Below are 18,803 nucleotides of genomic sequence, written 5' to 3' on the forward strand. Positions count from 1 at the left end.
GTAAGTTTTGTATTATAACAATGTCTAAACTGTTTTCTGGTGAGTCTTGTGTGATAACAGTGACTAGGCTGTTTTCAGACAAGATTATATTGTTTTATAGTTGTCTAAGCTGTTAGCATGATTAAGTGGCAGTTGTTATTGATGCTTGAGCTTATGTTCATAGTAATATGAATAATGTAGAAAGAGTTAGAGTAATCATGAATGAAGAGGGAGAAATATTGGATTCTGCTTCAGGATGCAATACATCTGAAAGTGAGTCTAATGAAGAAGATGAGCAACAGAAATCATATGGAAGAAAATGACAGAGACAAAAGGAAGACAGGAGATGAAACTGAAAAGGAATCTATGTAAAGGATACAGTACCAGGAAATGTAAAACAGTTCCTGTTAAAATATTTTGTAAAGATGATCACTACAGTAGACTACAATTTGCTTCAAAAATAAGTGAAGAAGAAAAGAATGGAATTTTTTATAGCTATTGAAAAATGATGTCTTCTAACTCTCAAAATGCCTACCTATGTGGACTCAGAATCTCCTGCAGCAAGAGAACCACAAAAAGGATATCGTCCTCCAAAGACTTGTATTAACAAATAATATTTACATGTTCAGAATTACTCAGTTAAAGTCTGTAAGAATATTTCCTGAGAACTTTTCAAATTTCTGATGACAGATGTCTTGATGTACAAAACTAGTGAATTAAAGTGTCCAGTCTCTTGGCTACAAATTCAGTGGTTGCAGCATAGAAGATTTGAACCTACAATGGTACATTACAAGACAACTGTGAATGCTGATATGGAGTTTTTCATCTCGGATATACAAACAGGAAAGAAGGGACATCAGTCCAGCTCAAAAGTATAAAATAGGAAATACAAACAGTCAGTAATCTGAAGAAAAAGGACATGTTACACTTGTTACCATACATTGCTCTTGATCACCATGTAACTTCTGAGGCCAAAGACGACAGATATATTTTTATGTTAATTCAAACTGAAATTTATGTAATTTATACAAAATTCTGATGATGCTATTAATATTACTACATTTTATCGTGCTGAAGTATTGGTAACTCACAATGATATTGTTAGTTAAAACAGAAACTCACAGAATTTATAATAAGTATGGTGATAATATTACTACATTTAATTTATCATCCAATATTAATACTATCCCTTATTATACTCAATATACCTGTACATACTCCTATCAAACTTCCCCGATTTTTCTGTGCAATGTTTCACGAAAGTTCAACTCCTCAAAATGAGCAAAACTGACTTACACCATTATGCCATAAACCCCTTCGTATGCTGCTACATCAGCTGCAGTGGGCTTCTGTCGACACTGTGCATTTGACAATCATAGTCTCTGGTCCATTGGTCAGTCAAATGTGTGGCCAAACTGTTATGGTCTTGTCCATCAGCATCATCAATCAGGCGAAGCTGCTGGTCTATGAACCATCAACTAGCCCTGATGGATCTGGCCTTCAACCTGGATCCACAGAGACGAGAACACTCAGAGGGTGCCATCACCTGACATGTCAGCCAGTCTCTGCCTCAGGCCACGTGCAATGTATGCAAGCCCAACCGCAAGGTCTTGCAGCAGAGCTGACATCCAACATGCATCAGCAAGTGTGCCATCAACACCAGCTGCTGTTGCCCCACCACAGCATTTTGCTGCCTCTGTGTACTTCCTCACTACATGCCATCTTCAGCTAATGTGCCACAACCATCCACCTTCTGTATGAAGGCATCAAATAATAAAGGTTGTTGTCATTGTGTACTTAGGGTTGGATTTCACAGTTTCCTGCACACACCACTCTAGAGTTAAAAATGATCTTCCTCCAACACTGGCACCTGACAACTGTGACACTGGTGTCAGGTGTGCCAATACCTATGAGCAACATCACGGGGTGACAATCTGCGGCAAAACTTCAACTTGTTGAGTGGAAATGATTATTCTGCATATGGTAGAGTTAGACACACAATATTCAACCACCTGAATAGGCAGCCTGGACATTATGCTGGGGAATGTATGGAATGGTCACATTTAGTGGTCAGATGTAACAATTAGGCATGTTCAGTGGCAGGAAATAGGATTGTCGTGTTGATGTGGTTACTTTCCTGTTGTATTTTTCCTTATATTGTGAACGCAGGCTTTGCAACGAACTAAACAGAGGTGGAAAAGGTTATCACAACGCAGGTGATTTGGACCTTATTCAGTCAGACGGTGCAAATGCAGTCAGACAATATGCCACTGCACATGGAGTTGGATGCATTGAGAAAGGGTAGGACAGATCAGTTCTTGTCCAGAAAATCAGTATCCATTGAGAATTAGTACTGCTACTCTAGACTCTCCTTTCTCACGCAAGGCAGGGCAGGAAGTGTCACAGGCAATCGGCTAACAGCCAAAAGGGTGGGGTATTGGTTGGAGGAACAGCTTTTAAATATGTCCATATTAAGTTTGCTGGGAGATGTTGAGGCATGCATAATGGTTTACAAGGAGTTAAGGAATACACTCAAATTTGAAATTCCAAGAGCAGGCTTGGTGCAGCAACACAGGAGACAAAATAAGTGTAGGTGTTACAGGGAATAACAGAACAATGAACAATGTGTCACAAGAACAGGAGCAGTTCATCAAAAACTTTGTGTACAGGATTAGAAAGTTACAGTCAGCAGATATAAGTTGATACAAAATGACAATACCCAAATTCACAACAGAAAGGAAATTTTTACCATGGGATGTGCATGTTACATAAAAGGAGAAACAGGTCACGTATGGCAGGAATACTGTGAACCACAATGTAAGAAATTCAAATGACTTTGGTATCCGGATGGGACTGCAGACAAAAGTCTAACAGGGGCCTGACAGGTTGACACAGGGTGGGACTGTTAACTCACAGTTACAACACCAATGGGGCCACCACACCCACTGTGCAGCACTCCCAGTAAATGTATGCACAGCCAAAACATGTGTAGTGATGGAATTTTGCTTTGATAACTTAGCTGATGGAAGACCATAAGTTTTTATTGGAAATGGGTTCGCAGGTGTCTGTGGCAAGTTTGGAAATCATGATGTAGGTTAAGTGCAGTGGAAGGAAACGATGTCATTTCACTTGGTTCATCACTGTTAGGGTTTTAGGTTTGGGCAAAACACTTCCAGGTTGTAGAAAGTTTTGTCTCATACTGACAATGGTTACTTTGCAATCGTAGGGTTAGATTTCTTGCTTAAACATCATGCTAAAGTTGACCTAGAACAGTTCATAGTACAGTTGGATGGTACATTGCTCAATTAGCTACTACTGCCAGGAATACCAAACTGACCATGGCATGCCCCACATGTCATGAAAGTCACCTTGACTATACACGATCACTTAGGATCAACCCACAAAATAAAATATCGCTCAATGAAAGGAAACTATTGAGTGTGAGCATAGGAACTAATTTGCCAGTGAATATATTATCTTATTGAGCTGTTAAAGGAATAAGGTAAGGCACAGTATTTTGAATGCAGGAGTGCTGTACGTGTACAGGAGTTTGACAGAAAGCAGGTAGTGTCCATTGTGACTGACAATTTTGGGTTCACAGAACTGTACAAAGGACTGATTATCACAAACTTGCGATTTTGCAGGAAAATAGTTTAGACAGAGCAAAATTCAGACCTGAATATTAATAGCAAGTGGACACTTTACTTGCATTATGGGAGATTGTAGTGCACTTGGGAAACAGAGATAAGACTATGATAGAGCAGTTACTGTTAGGATAAGAGCTTCTGTAAAATCTTCATGGGTCTTTGCTAGCAATCCCAATGACAACATAAAATCCTAAATGAAAATAAGCTTACTATGTATCACAAATAATACCATATACAGCATATCTGCAAGCAATGATGGAAGAATTCATCAACTAACAGCTTTGACACAGAATTGTTAAGGAGAGTAAGTCTCATGGCACATCCATCGTCCTGAAAAACGTTCACATGGGGCAGACTCCCATCACTTTTGTTATGACCATTGGTACCTTAAAAAGAGTATGGTTACAGGTGCTTATCCAGTTCTATATATAACACAAACTTTGGATAATATGAGGCAACACAGATATTTTCTGTCATTTTCATCCGTTAAAGGTTGCACTAGTCTCTCCCACACAGACAGAATGTATGAATCTGTCAGAACATTATCAGTAGGCACCCTACCTATGAATGCTGTTTGGATTGAAAAATGCACCAGTGATATTTCAGTGCCACTTAGATGAACCTCTGGAAGTACTGAAATTTAGGCAATGCATGATGTATTTCGATAAAATAATTCTCTCTGAAAAGAACATAGAAGAGCATGGATAATGGCTAAGGGAACTGTTTAAGCAGTTGGACATGGCTCACCTAGCATTCAGTTTAGAAAAGGGATAGAAGAAGTGCAGTATTTAGCCCAAGGCTTGTAATTAGTTGTGAGGGATTCCGGGCAGATTACAGAATAATAAAAGGCATATAAGATTTTTGGTCTAAGGAGTTGCAGTCTTCCTTAGGTCTGGCAAATTAGCAGAAATAGCACGGCCACTTACTACCTATGAAGAGTGAAGTTTCAATGGTCGGCAGTGATGAGACACATTCAGTCAATTGAAAGAACTATTAATAACTGGACCAATATTAGTTTTTCCAAATTACGAAAAGAAATTTGTATTGCCATGCATCATGAGCAATGATGCTTTCACTGAGTAATAAGTCAGAAAATGGATGGGGAAGAACACACTGTTGCCTATGGCACACCAAAGGTCAACGAAGCAAAAAAGTACTAATCTATGATGGAGACAGAGAGATGCTGAGTCTCAGACACTGATAAGCCAGAACATTATGACCACCTACTATCAATATAAACCTGTCCAGGTGATAGCAGAGTCACCTGGCGAGTGATGACCGCAAGTCAGACACACACACACACACACACACACACACACACACACACACACACACAGTGCATGTAGTATCAGCGAGGATACTGTCCGTGTGTAGAAAACAGAAGATGCGCAATCCGAGTTTGACTGAGGGCGGATTGAAATGGCCGGGAGCCTTGGCACAAGCATTTCAGAAACTGCACTATATGTCGGGTGTTCAAGGAGTGCTGTGGTGTCTTCAACATGAGATGAAACCATGTCCAGATGTTCTAGGGTTGGGTGGCCACCCCTCATTATAGATGTTGGATGTTGCTGGCTAAGCAGATCGGTAAAATAGGACAGGGACTAACATCTCCCTTTAATGCTGGACAGAGCACAAGTGTATTTGAACACACAGTGCACTGAACACTGAACGATGTGCCTCTGCAGTCGACAACCCATACATGTGCCATTGTTAACACCATGACAACAGCAGCTATGACTCCAACAGGCACGTGACTATCGACACTGGGTGTTGCTGCAGTACCAGAGTGTTGCATGGCCTGACGAATCCCAATACCTTCTTAATCATGCCGACAGGAGGGCGCGAGTCCTTAGTCTCCCAAGGGAACAGCTCCTTGACACCTGTACTGTGGGATGGAGACAAGCTGGTAGCAGCTCCATTGGGATCTGGGAAACATTCATGTGGGCAACCATGGGTACAGTGGAGCTAGTGCAAGGCATCATGATGGCCAAGGAGTATCATAGACTGGTTGCAGACCACATACACCCTTTCATGACGATCGTGTTTCCCAATGGCAGTGAGACTTTTCAACATGATAAGGCACCATGTCACAAGACCAGGAGTGTGATGGAAAGGTTCGTTGAACACAGTGGTAAGTTCCAATGGAGTTAGGTTGACTGATAAGAGAAGATGGTGACTGGAGTATCAGGTACTTATGGTAGACACAAATGCTATGTGATATATCCATAGCCAGTAAAATAATGGACTTCATGAAATTTCTACATATCAGAACAAAGGAGACTCTGCTAGTTATGTCTGACAGAAAGACATTGGCAGTAGCAAAAGAACTGCACTGATGCCAGACAGGGCAGGTTACTGTATGCCCTTCCATGGTGGTTCAAACATTCACAGGGATATGGAAATATGAAAATACAACTATTTTGGAAGGGTGGGCACACAGCAGATTCAGAGAGAAGGACCTTGCTGGGCGTATCCAGAGTACAACTTAGTAATAGTCATCACCACTTGCTACTAGGGCTATTGATAAAATATCACAATATTTTTTCCTAAATATATATGCGACATTTCTTTCACCGATATAATGATAATATTTTTTTGATATTTTGAGGGCCAATAATGTTTTTTTTTTTGTTAATATCAATATATTGGATTCCTGATATTTTTTTAAAATATCAGCATTCCTACCTGCTATGAACAAAGGACACTCAGTAGGAACAAAATTATTTGCAATCAGAGAAATGGGATTCCACTAAATGAGACCAAGTGACATCTCAGAGCCAACTTTATGGCTTCCAGCAACAACAGGAACAATGGCTCTTAACCCAATGTATCCTCTGCTGTATCTACTCAATTATCCTTTTGAAACCCTATGAATGAAGAACCTAACCTACACGAGTACTATCATTGATTTCACCATCCCTATTTCCCATGACAAACTATTAGCAACACAGAATGGGTACATTAGTGCAAAACAGTTCTCGCAGTATATTTAGCAGTATCACAATGCATACCAGCACAGAGTTACTGTAATGACAATTTTGTCTTTGTAATCTTTCTTAATTGCTGTTATCACTGATGTGGACTATGTTCGTAAATGGTGGAGGACCATTTCTCAATTCATAACCTACCAACCCAATGGATTGACCACAAGATTCAACTTAAGTGGTGGTACATTCTTGGCATACCAGATGCCATACACTGTACAAAGCAAAGGGAACAGAAGACGAACAGTCAATGTGTCATGTGTAAATAATAGTGTGGAAGAGAGAGAGAGAGCGCACCAGTGGTGAAGTGGGAAGAAATGAAGGCGCTATAAATTATTCTTATATCTGCCACTATCACTGTTATTAACATCATAATTACTGTCATTATTAGTATAATCTTCACCACCACTAGTGGTGGCAGTAGCTGCAGCTGTACAAGTAATGCCAGTATTAACTCTGTTATCTCATAGTCAGTATCATTTACTCACAGTGCCACTTCAGACAGGTAATCATATACGCCACAGAAATCTGACACTTCTGCAGCTCACTTTTTGAATCACTGGCAACCCGATGTGCAAACATGCCCAGGGGTGCTCATTTTCCACAACGTGCATTAACACTACATGGAATATAGTTATGAATTACTAACAATATTGACTCAAGAAACGCATAAGGACAGAATCGATGTATATCTCTGCAGATTGTTCTACACTGCTAGAGAGAAACTGGTCCCTAGTCATCCTGTAAAGATGTGAGGAGACAAAATAACGTCTTTGAACTCATGTTTATATAGTGGTTTTATTCTCTGTTTATTAAGCGAGTCTTTATTTGCAGCTTTCAAGTGAGCTATTACAAAAAATAGCTTCACAGCTGAAGCTGTCAACTGTGTAACACACTAAAGAGCCCATCCCGAGCAACATGCTGCCAAAATGTATTCAACAAAGTTGATTTCACAGTCTCCACGATAAATGACTGAAATACGCTTCACAGCAATAAGTGTATCAAATGTATCATCCCAGCCTCAGCTCTCCCAACATCTGAATTTGCCCCTATGCAAGAGAAACAGGTCACTTAGTTGTTATGGAAGATCTGATATTTCAATTTAAATCAGGCAATGAATTACAGATTACTGTTCTAGACTTGAACATCATCAGTCCAAATGTAACAGAAATACTGACACCCACTTCACAGTATATACTGTGGATGTGTAGTAAGGTTCCACTCAGCACAGCCCATTCTACAAGTATCACCAATTCCGAAATGGAAGAGAGTTATACAGTCTACCAGTAAAACAAATGGTTGTGAGAGATGGGCGGTAAGTTTCTGGTCACTCATTAGTTCACCACCAAGTTACTACAATATGCTGTCAATGACAGATATCAGCAAGATGCAACATTTACTAATTCAATCACTTCCCTGTCAACACTACACAGATCACTAATGACATCACACTTAAAAATTAAGCACTTCCCAGCTACTGTTTATAGGAATTTATGTTACACAAATGTTTAATTATCAACTGCAATAAATATTAACTTAATAAACTGAAAGTAACTCAACTATATAAATACAAGCTCAGTGAAGTTCTTCTGTCTACTGACACACGGTGTGAAACATAAAACACCCCACTTGGGGGTGTCTGCGCACTGTGCCACCATGTGATACATAAAGTGAGCTGCTGGGTCAGTGGAAGAGTCATCTGCAGTCTATATATCTAAAATAAAATTATCTGTTGTAGTAACTGCTTGCATATTCTAAAACTGGATCTTCAAATTTACATTTTAGAAAAATGGTAACTTTGTTGATTCAATTTACTTTAACCACATGATCCTAGTCAATGGTGATTTCTTTATGAACCATGTTCAAAGGAGAAACAAACACAGTCTTCTTCCTCAAAAGATAAAAAAAAAAGGTATATTTGACGTACAACTTCTGGATAGGCAGTTGTGGTACCAGTATACCTCATGAAAGGCAAAGAGAACCATGTTTCACAAACATTTTACATATTTAGCAGTGAAATTTCATTAGTCTGCCTTTCAGTGTCTACTAATGGATAGGCATTATGCATTTTACTTGTGCACAGTAAAACATCAGAAAACAGCATCATAGGCTACATTGAAACCGAATCTGTAGCTTTTGTAACATTCTTCCAATGGGGACAAAATACAATGAACATGTAAACACAAGTTAAATTCAGCTTGATTATCTATTTTTTGTTAGGCCTACTCCATGTATTCTGACACATGTTCCTCTGTTTAAATTATCTTCAGTGATTGCAGTATTGAAAAGCTCATTTTTAGCCTCAAATTCAGTACATTTCAAATGTTACGGTAATTCTTCAAATGTTAAATCTTACCAAATATTTCTTATTACAGTTACCACTCCCACTCTTCACCTTTCTCCCCATTTAAGCAATATCCGTAGATGTTTCTTTTCTCCTTGAGTGCTCCATGCAGCAAAGAGATCAGAGGTGACTGCACAATAAAGACAATAGTAAAATTTTTGTTTGTCTCAATAAAGGTGCTCCTTTTTCCAGACATTACACACATTTATTAATATATTAAATTAATTATATTGACACTGCAGAGGGAGGGAGGGAGAGAAAATGGTATCGCATTTGTAGAACCCTACAATAAAATGCTACAAACACCAGATCAGTGACAGGCTGGCTACATCAGAAAACATAATACACGGGTAACAATGATTTGCAGAAACTTAACGGCGTGGCAAAAAAGATTCGAGATGAGATTGAGGTATTTACTATTAACCGCTTATATTTAAGTCAGAATTTAGAGCATCTCTTTGTTTATGGAGATGGAAAACATAAAATGTACAAAGTGCACGGGGTTTTGAAAACTCCTACGCATGATGGTGGGGGAAGCTTTACTGAAAAATTTGTAGTTCTCTAAACGCAGAGTGAGGGACATTAAGCGGCTTCTGTCTATTACGACGGCCACTAGTAACAGCTTAAACAAAAGATTTAAAAAGGAGGTACGTTTAAAGAATCTGGCACTTTTTGTCAACACGCGGTAACATTTCAAACAATTTATGTGAATTAGCTGACACCTCAACATGTTACTACTACAATGACTTCAGGTAACGCCGTGTCGGGTATTTCCTCGCCTTTTGAGAGTCGTCATATTACAAATTAACGATTCTGTTAGTTACCAAACACTGGCGAACTGTTAACTAACAACGTCTGACACATCATCTACAAACACTTAAAATGCGCCACAACAAACACTGTTTACTAACAGACTACTGCGCTACAAAAATTTAAGTATTGACTCACCATAAATCACAGCTAGTCCAGTCTCGTGGATAAATCGAAATCTCCTGTGTTTGAACAGCCATATGGTTAACACTGTCAGAGTAAGTAAGAATGTATACAAAAGTAAATTTAAGCTGTCAATCTGATGGTTATGCTGTGCTTTGGCATCTAGTTCAATATCGCTTTTTGCAGATTCGGCAGGACTCGAAAAGGCACATAATAAAATAAATATATAAGCCAGAGGACAAGTAACTACGCTGTACATCATCACAATAACAGGAAAAAAACCATACATCAAATCTCTCTCCTACTTCTGCTGTCTCTGCTGCAGGGCCATTTTGAAATGGGTACCAAAGAACTTTACTCGGGAGATATACTTGCTATTGGTGCCACTCATCGCCACATGATACATGGTCATCTTTCTGTAACTAACAGACTGCAATAGATATTCAGAATTTTGCTGCCACTGAAAGCTTCAATAGCCCTCAAAACTCATGTAACAAATTTATATCACGTAAGATAATATCGCTAATTTATGAAATAATCACAAATGAATTTGCAATGCTAAGGAAATTATGCCGTAACGCTAATATTCGATTTACAATTCGCTGTTTTAAAATTTGGTTTGTGCTAGTTTACGATAGGCTTTTATGCTTAGTCTGACATGATAGTTTAATAGCTCCTGCTATTGTCCCAGTAATTTCTTAAGAAGAACGAAACGGGTCTCCACTACTCAACAGCGTCAAAACACCGGCCACAAATCAAACTCCACTCAGCGCTACAGTAAATTCGACAACGGATCAGAATTCAAAATGTGTGCCGTTTTACTAAAAAGGGGAGCTAGCGCCTGCTCCCTTCGTTTATAAATACCTGGCGATCGTCACCATTGTGCTCCTTCATAACGAATGGGTTAGTCAATGGATCGACTAAAATAACAAGTACTGCTCCCCGAAATGATTCGTAAGACATCTATATAGAACGGGACTACGTATCAGTGAAGTTAGAATAGACGCCAGCCTTCTTGATAAGCCCAAATTCCTGTCCAGAACCAGCACCGTAGTGCAGTGAAAGTGGAAGGGCGCCAATTCTGGATAAACTGGATATCCACATCAACACGGGCCATCTTGGTCTACAGAAAGCACGAGATCTAGTTAGCGTATTTCGATGGCTGGCTGTTAGTTACCGAGCAGCGACCAGATAAACTCAGTGAGTGGATTCTTTAATGCCGGTAAAGGAGATCAGATCGTAAGTTTCCATTGTGGTAAAGACTTGAAAGATTGGGAAGAAATTGACGATCCATGGATTGAAAATACTCTTTGGTTTTCCAAGTGTTTGTGAGGGGTAGAGATTTTGCAGATAATACATGCCAGATCAAAGACGAGATAATTAGTGCAACGAACGCTTCCTCCAAATCTTCAGGAAGTGGTCGAAGTTGTCATCTCGAAACTAGCAACTGCAGTGTCATCTGTGCAGAAGTTCCGTTCACTATGTTTACATAGGACTGCCAAAACAGTATTTCGTAAACCTCTCCTTCTGAAATTAGGATAATAATGAACTCACTCAAAAGTAAAAAAAATTATGGAATTCATGGCATTTCCAACAGAGACTAAAAGTTTGTTACAAACAGATTAGTAGGATTCTCAGCCACTTGTCTAATAGCTCACTGCAATAGTGTAATTTTTCTGCTAGACTGAAATATGCTATTGTTAAACCATTGCATAAAAAGTGGGGTAGGTATGATGCCAACAACCACCACCTGATCTCAATTCTTACAGCTTTATCCAAAATTCTTGAAAAACTAATGTATTCAAGAATAGCTTCACATGTTTGTAAAAATAAAGCACCAAGAAAATGCGATTTGAGGCTTCTTTGGTGTGTATGACGCTTCCTAGGTTCTCAGGTGTATTGCTGCATACAATCGTTGGAGGTCCACGATATTTCAGTGAAAAACCGTTCTGACATCATCAAGTGGTCCTGATGGAATTTCATCATATCCACCTGATGATAGAAGAATAGTTGTTCGATGAAATATTGTGGACCTTTGACGATTGCATCTGGCAGTACACTACTAACAAAACGTCAATATGGTTTTCAGAAAAGCTTACAATCAGAAAATCCTAAATATGCTTTCATTGACTAAATATTAATGCTTTGAATAACCAAACATCACACACTGCGACTTTTTTGTGATCTATCAAGTGCTTTTGATGTGCAAATCATGAAACCCTTCAAGATGAGCTTAAGTATTGCGATATGTGTGGGACAGAGCACAAATGGTTTAATTTATATTTAACTGGGAGAATGCACAAGGCTAAAATAAACAATTCACATAATGTGCAAAAATCAGCAGATGCCTCAAACTGGGGAGTCAAGAATGGGGACCGACAAAAATGGTTCAAATGACTCTGAGCAGTATGGGACTTAACATCTGAGGTCATCATTCCCCTAGAACTTAGAACTACTTAAACCTAACTAGCCTAAGGACATCACACACATCCATGTCCGAGGCAGGATGCGAACCTGCGACCGTAGTGGTCTTACGGTTCCAGACTGTAGCGCCTAGAACCACTCGGCCACCCCAGCTGGCTAGGGACCAACAGGATTCAGTCTTTAGTGCCTTACTGTTCTTAATATAAATTAATGAGTTGCTACTCTATACTCACAAAGATGCATAACTACTTCTTTTTGATGATCATATAAGTAAAGTAATCACATCCAACAAAAGAAGAATTAGCTAAGGAAATTGTAAACAATGTCTTTCAGAAAATTATTAAGTGGTTGTCCACAAATGGACTCTTATTAAATGGCATAACACCATTAACAAATATAGACTTTGAACCGAAATCTATAACAAAGGCAAGATATTCAAAACTTTTGTGTGTGTGCACTGATAAGACATTTAATAGAAGGAAATGCATTAATATTGTACTGAAATGTTTGAATTCAGCGACTTATACTACTAGGGTTATTGTAAATTTAGGAGAAAAACATACCAGTAAACTACCTTAATGTAACTATTTCAGTCACTGCTTTCATATGGTGACAAATTTTGTGCTAATTTATCATTAAGGAAAAAGTATGCATTGCACAAAAGCATCTAATCAGAATAATAGCCGAAGCCCACCCAAAACAATTTGTAGACATGTACTTAAGAAACTAGGGATTTTCGCATTAGCTTTACAATATGTATATTCACTTATCAAATTTGTTATTAATAACCCATCCCAGTTCAGAAGCAATAGCAATGTGCATAGCTACAACACTAGGAGAAAGGTTTATATTCTCTATTCTGAGTTAAATCTAGCTTTGGCACAGAAAAGGGTGAATTATAGTGTCATGAATGTCTTTTGTCACTTACCAAATACCATCAAACTCTGATAGACAGCCAACCAGCATTTAAAGGCAAATTAAAATAATTTGTGAATGACAACTGCTTTTGCTCAGTAGATGAATATTTAGATATAAATTAGTAATTTTACAATTATTTAAAAAATTGCATTATGTCATGAAAAAAATATTTTGCCAAACTGACATGTTCTGCAACATTATGAAGTGTCATATTCATGATCTATAGGAGAAGTACTAATCTAACCCGATTCTCCTACATTGTTTCTGGTTCACCATGTAGACACTCTAAAACCGATTCTGAAAATGTAAATGCTGAACTGTTTTTGAAACGTTGTTGGGTGTTAGATTAAATCATATTTTTAAACTTTTTTGGCTAATATGGACTAACTGACTTTTTGGCAGTGACAGAAAAGTAGAAATATTAGACTGAGCATGAAGCTGTCTGCCTCCAGTATTTAACTGAAGAGAATTAGCGACTGTGCTGACTAAATCAGAAACTGGAACAGCTGTTTTCAAGATGACATATTTTACTGGGCTAGCAAATCCGTTTCAGGCCTTAACATGCAAACATGACAACGAGAAAGGATTTCGAAAATCCGTTTTTGTCTTCTGTATCACACATTGCAAACGTTGTATGTTATAACTAGTGAAAGGGGGGATCTCGCTGTATAAAATTTGCTGTTAGAAATAGAAAATGTCTACACAGACACACTGTTGCTTGGAAAAAACTAGGATGTAATCATGTTGACTGACTGCGAGTTGCTTTGCGATGCTTTTGTGAAAATTGCAAGCACTCTCTTCCCATCTAATTGTGCACTACCTCACATCCTTTAAGAAACTGAAAATATGGTCAGATATTCTCAAACCGTCAAGCAAAACACAAGCGAAAATAATTACACAGATGTATGTAGCTGCGTGATCACTTACAAAAAGCAAGGATGAGCTAGATATGCAGATAACAGATTAAAAGCATCTATCTAAAATTTTAGGGAACAAGTTGGACATTTCACAAATTGTAAAGATTGTAGCACATTTGTGTCATAATTGGTTAAAATACGGAGGATAACTGTAGGTAAATTAGTGTTGCCCTCTTACTGTGATTTGCACGCCATCAGCTCTACAGATTGGAGGGTCCTCTCGTCAGAGCGAATGCCTTGCATCATAAGGCTGTGAGCTACAAGGAGATGAGTGAGAAAGTGTCCATCTCATCTGTGTGACTAGAAGGAGGTACACCACAACTGTGTTGTTGACTTTACTATGCACAGCTTATTGTCTGTCATTTCTAGCCACTCTTCTTCCCATCAATGAATGACTGTATATCAACAATGAAATGATAGCATATAGGAAGATGGGACACTGAACTGTGTGATCTTTTTATTGTGGGAGCCTCCTTTACTGGAGCCATTTCGTTTCCTGTTACCTGGCACCCAACAAAACGACATCTCCTTCCCCAGGGTTTGTAGATGAAGAACGACATTTAGGATATTCTGTAATATTTTATCAGGTGGGTAAAAGTGTTATGGAGATTTTAGGGCCTCAAGGAGTCAGAACAGATGACGAATTTTGCAGTTGCAACACGTCTCACCTGCCCTAGTGCTCGTAAGATCGCATATAATTCTGCACTGAACACAGTGAATTCTTGTGGTTTCCAGATCTTGATGAGAACAGCACAGCCATGGTAGGTACACTGTTTAGATGCATCTGTGAATTAATTGACACAGTTTTGGTGGTCAATTAAAATGCTGTATAATACTGTATTAAAAACAGAGGCAGGAGTGTGTCCTCTCTCATAGTGAACTAAGTCTAAAATTACTCTGGGCCTCTGTAGCAATCGAAGTGGCAGTCGGTTTCAACACTGCATTTGAGTTTGTGATGGTTGTAAGCTTGGGACTACATGGTTTTCCCAGGCAGACTTCATGTTTCATTGTCTCTAGAGCCAAGGCATTGAAATCGTAGTCTAGAATGACATGGTTTGACGATTTACAACTTGCCTTCTTCCATGATCGTCACTTCCTGTTTGGTCTGTTTGCCAGAGGACACTTTGGACGAGCATTCGTGGCAATGGTAGCGGCAGTCTCGACCTGCTTACTGAAGTCTGCCTGTTGAAGTGCCAGAAGCTCTACAGTGTCAGCAATCATGGCCTTTTTCTGATGTTTCAGAGAGAGCTATAGGCTTTATAATAACAGCACCATGGCAGCTGCATTTACTGCAAGTAGTGCTATCACTAATAACCTCCGTTTGTGTAGCAACGTCGACTTCCTGAATAGGGTTTTTAAGAGCTGAAACAAACGAAGTAGTGTAAGTGGAGGGCTGCATTGCTTTATAGATCTTGTTTGCCTCGCCATGTGGATTATGCTTTGTTGTTTTTAGCTCCTGTACTTGCTTTTTCCAAGATAGGCACTTCAGTCTCTACTCGAGACAGGGTGATCCCCAGGGCAATTAGCACACTTAAGAGGGTATGCGCAAAAGACTCATTCATTGGTGACCTTTACCACATATGCCACAAATGTATCCTTCCTTACATGCTAGAGTGGTGTGCCCAAAGCTCTGGCATTTAAAGCAGCACATTTGATTGGGTGTATAAGGTGTCACGTTTAAATGAATGGAACTGGCCTTGATATAGTCTGGAAGCACTGTGCTATTGAACATATGATTAAAGGAATCTGATTTCACCAATTCGCTAACTACCATCCTCATTATATTTTGCATATCAACCACGCTTTCTTGAGACCACTCATCTATCACTTGTTTGAAAATATCCATAATATCCCTACATGACACCACACCTCTGCTACAGTTCAAGGTGTCGTGCAGCTTTTTTCGATGATATATTCCCCTTGGGATTTAGCTACCTAGAGGTTTGTTGCTTGTTGGGAAATAGATTATTCTACCAACAGTGTCCCATTCCTCAATCGCTTTACAGATTCTGAGGTGCCAGTAATGTCTTATAATCCATTTTGAATGAAGAAAGGTGAAAATTTCTCAAAGCAGACGTCCTTTTCTTGAAATTCTGTTGAGCAGCTTTTGTTCTGTTAATATAAACTAAAATGTTTGGAATAATTCCTGCATTAGGTGGACTGACTACAGAAGCTCTCTTGTTGGACTGACTGTTCATACCTATCAGTGGTATACTCTATCCACTGAGAGGTGATTTGAAAAAGTCCAGTGGTTCCATCTTGGTCCCATGAGGAGCTAGGGAAAAAAGGGTCCAGTCAACCAGACCCCACTTGCCTGGGTAAGAGTTACATGTCCGAGATGCAACTGATGTCTCACCCCTGTGGCACATGGTTCTCACTGAAGCATGCCTAGAGCTTACAGCTGCAGAGAACTAGAGGCATGGTTACCAGGCCTCGGCTCAGGGAAGCTAAGGCTGTACTGGGCAAACAAAAGCTGAGGTGCTTGGGTGCTTGTCATTTAGAACAACCCAGGGGACTTGCGTGCTTTTACCGACAATGCTAAGGCTTCAACGAGCATTATCCCCCAACAAAAGTGAGTGTGAAGTGTTTTGGCTGCCATAAGAAAGTTAGTTCTGGGATGTAGTGCAGATGGCTCTTTCATGGTATTGCAGAGTTTGTGCACTAGACAGAAAGAAACAGCCGAGCAGGAAGGAAAAATTAGAGCTCTTAAGGCGGAGCTCGACTGTGCCAGAAAATAAATGGGCAGGTTAGGGAGGCAAAGGGGTAACGAGGAGTGGGAAATAGTTGCAGGAGAGAGGGTCATAGGAGTAGAACGATATCTGACATCTTTGTCACTGGCAAAAATAGAAGGTATGCCGTGGTATCCCAGTCAGATAAGGAGAGTTTGCAGAGGTTGTAAATGTAGCCAAGGCACAGAAGGTTTTCAACAGGTAGCAAGTGGTTTCAGAAAAGGTTGGAAAGAAGAGGAAAGTTTGCTGTTAGGTAGTAGTCGTGGAAGAAGTACAAGCCGCTTATTATAGGAAGAAATAGAAAATGCAGAGGTGGACAAAAATATGTAACCTTGGGTCCTGTATGTTTTTCAAGGGAATCTTGTATCTTTCGTCCTGCAAAGTAATGGCAATTCAGATAATAATGATGGAGGTGGACAGTGATCACGCACCCTTCTCTCAAAAGTAGACTCCAAAGGCTCAGTAATATTGAGATATGGTGACTGTGATGGCTATGGGAACTATGACAGTTCAACCTTGTGGTCACAAAACCTATTCTGGATTATGGAAACTGTGAGAATAGAGCCTTCATCGTCTTGGAACATGGAACACCATTGGAGAACAAACATTTTGCCATGTAACATGATCAGCGATAATGGCCCACAATCTTTGCTAATAATGCGATCTTACAGATAACCAACGAGCCTATGGAAGACGAGAGTATGGTTGCTCAGATCATCATTGAAGCCTCGCCATGTTTCAGTCTTGGAAGTGAACTCTGCCAGAAGCTGGAAACAGTGTGAGGCAAGACCCAGTAGACCTAATGACTCTCTTCCACAGCTCCATAGTCCAGGTTTTATGGCTTTGGCTCACGTTTTCATGTTACAGGCATTTGCATCACTGATGAGTGGTTTTGGAATTTCAGCTCACCTTATAAATCCCTGCTTATCGAGCTCCCTTCATATTGTTTTTATGCTGACAGAGTTCAGGAGGGCGATATTCAGTTCTTCAGTGGCTTCTGTAGCTGTCGTCCTCCTATTACCCCCTCCCCCACCTAAATCCTCTTCAATGACTGTCTGTCCCAGTCACTGAATGGGCAGTTTCATCTGTGTTGTGACTTAGAAGATGTTTTCCCGCTTTCCTATGTGCAGTATAAATCTACAATATGATGACTTTCGAAACACCAAACATTTTGGCTATCTTTGTTACAGAAGCACCCGCTATAGGAGCACCAACAATTTGCTCACTTTCGAACTCATTAGCTCCAACATAATGCACACACAACTATACATGTTACTATTGTGACCACGTCTGACACTTGCAACATATTGAGGATATTGCAGAAATGTCATTCATAATCAGATACAACAAGGCAACTGCAGGCTTGGCTAGTATCTGTATTTATGTTGAAATATGCATTTCTCGAAGAGTTTCCATATTTTTGTCCAACCCCTGTCAGTTTCGTCCAGCATGAGAATTTGTAAAGGTGTGTGCTTTGTGGTGTTAGAATCTTAAGTGCTTTAAATTTTGAATTATGTGTCCCATAACATTCATATGCTATTCGTTTGATTAAGGTATAGGAGATATTTCAAAAATAGTTCAAACAACTCCACTGATATAAAACATTAGTTAATAAGGTAGAGCAATATGTAAATTTTAATGTAACCTTTTTGTGAAAAGATATGTATCTTTCCATAACAATACAATTGATAAACTACATCCTGCTCAAATATTCAGTTGATTCTTCATGAAATCTTCAACTGAGTAATAGCATCACTGAAGTAGAGTATCGCATAGTATTTTCCCATTGAATCTAAGTTCACACACAGAATGTTCTCGGTTTTTATTTTTTGTAAATTTTTGTTCCCATATATGGGGGAGTCTGAGCATGTAGGTTTAAATGATGAAGAGGAAGCATAAAACTATCTTCATTTCATGCATTATGTGTT

At 39.2% G+C, this 18,803-nt stretch overlaps 1 protein-coding gene across 4 annotated transcripts in view; it reads right to left on the bottom strand.

The window, feature by feature from the left end:
• The window catches only part of LOC124798588 (sodium/hydrogen exchanger 7), a 168,313-nt gene extending 158,090 nt beyond the window's left edge, over positions 1 to 10,223 (bottom strand). For all 4 annotated transcript variants that reach the window (XR_007016960.1, XM_047262055.1, XM_047262063.1 and 1 more), the window contains exon 1: positions 9,903 to 10,223. Coding sequence is in view for 3 of the 4 variants with exons in the window: in XM_047262055.1 (XP_047118011.1) it covers positions 9,903 to 10,176 (274 nt within the window). In the remaining variant the exon portion in view is untranslated. The remainder of the gene's footprint in view (positions 1 to 9,902) is intronic.
• Between the last annotated feature and the right edge of the window lie 8,580 nt (positions 10,224 to 18,803).

This window comes from Schistocerca piceifrons, chromosome 1 (assembly GCF_021461385.2).
Source record: "Schistocerca piceifrons isolate TAMUIC-IGC-003096 chromosome 1, iqSchPice1.1, whole genome shotgun sequence".
Lineage (NCBI taxonomy): Eukaryota > Metazoa > Arthropoda > Insecta > Orthoptera > Acrididae > Schistocerca > Schistocerca piceifrons.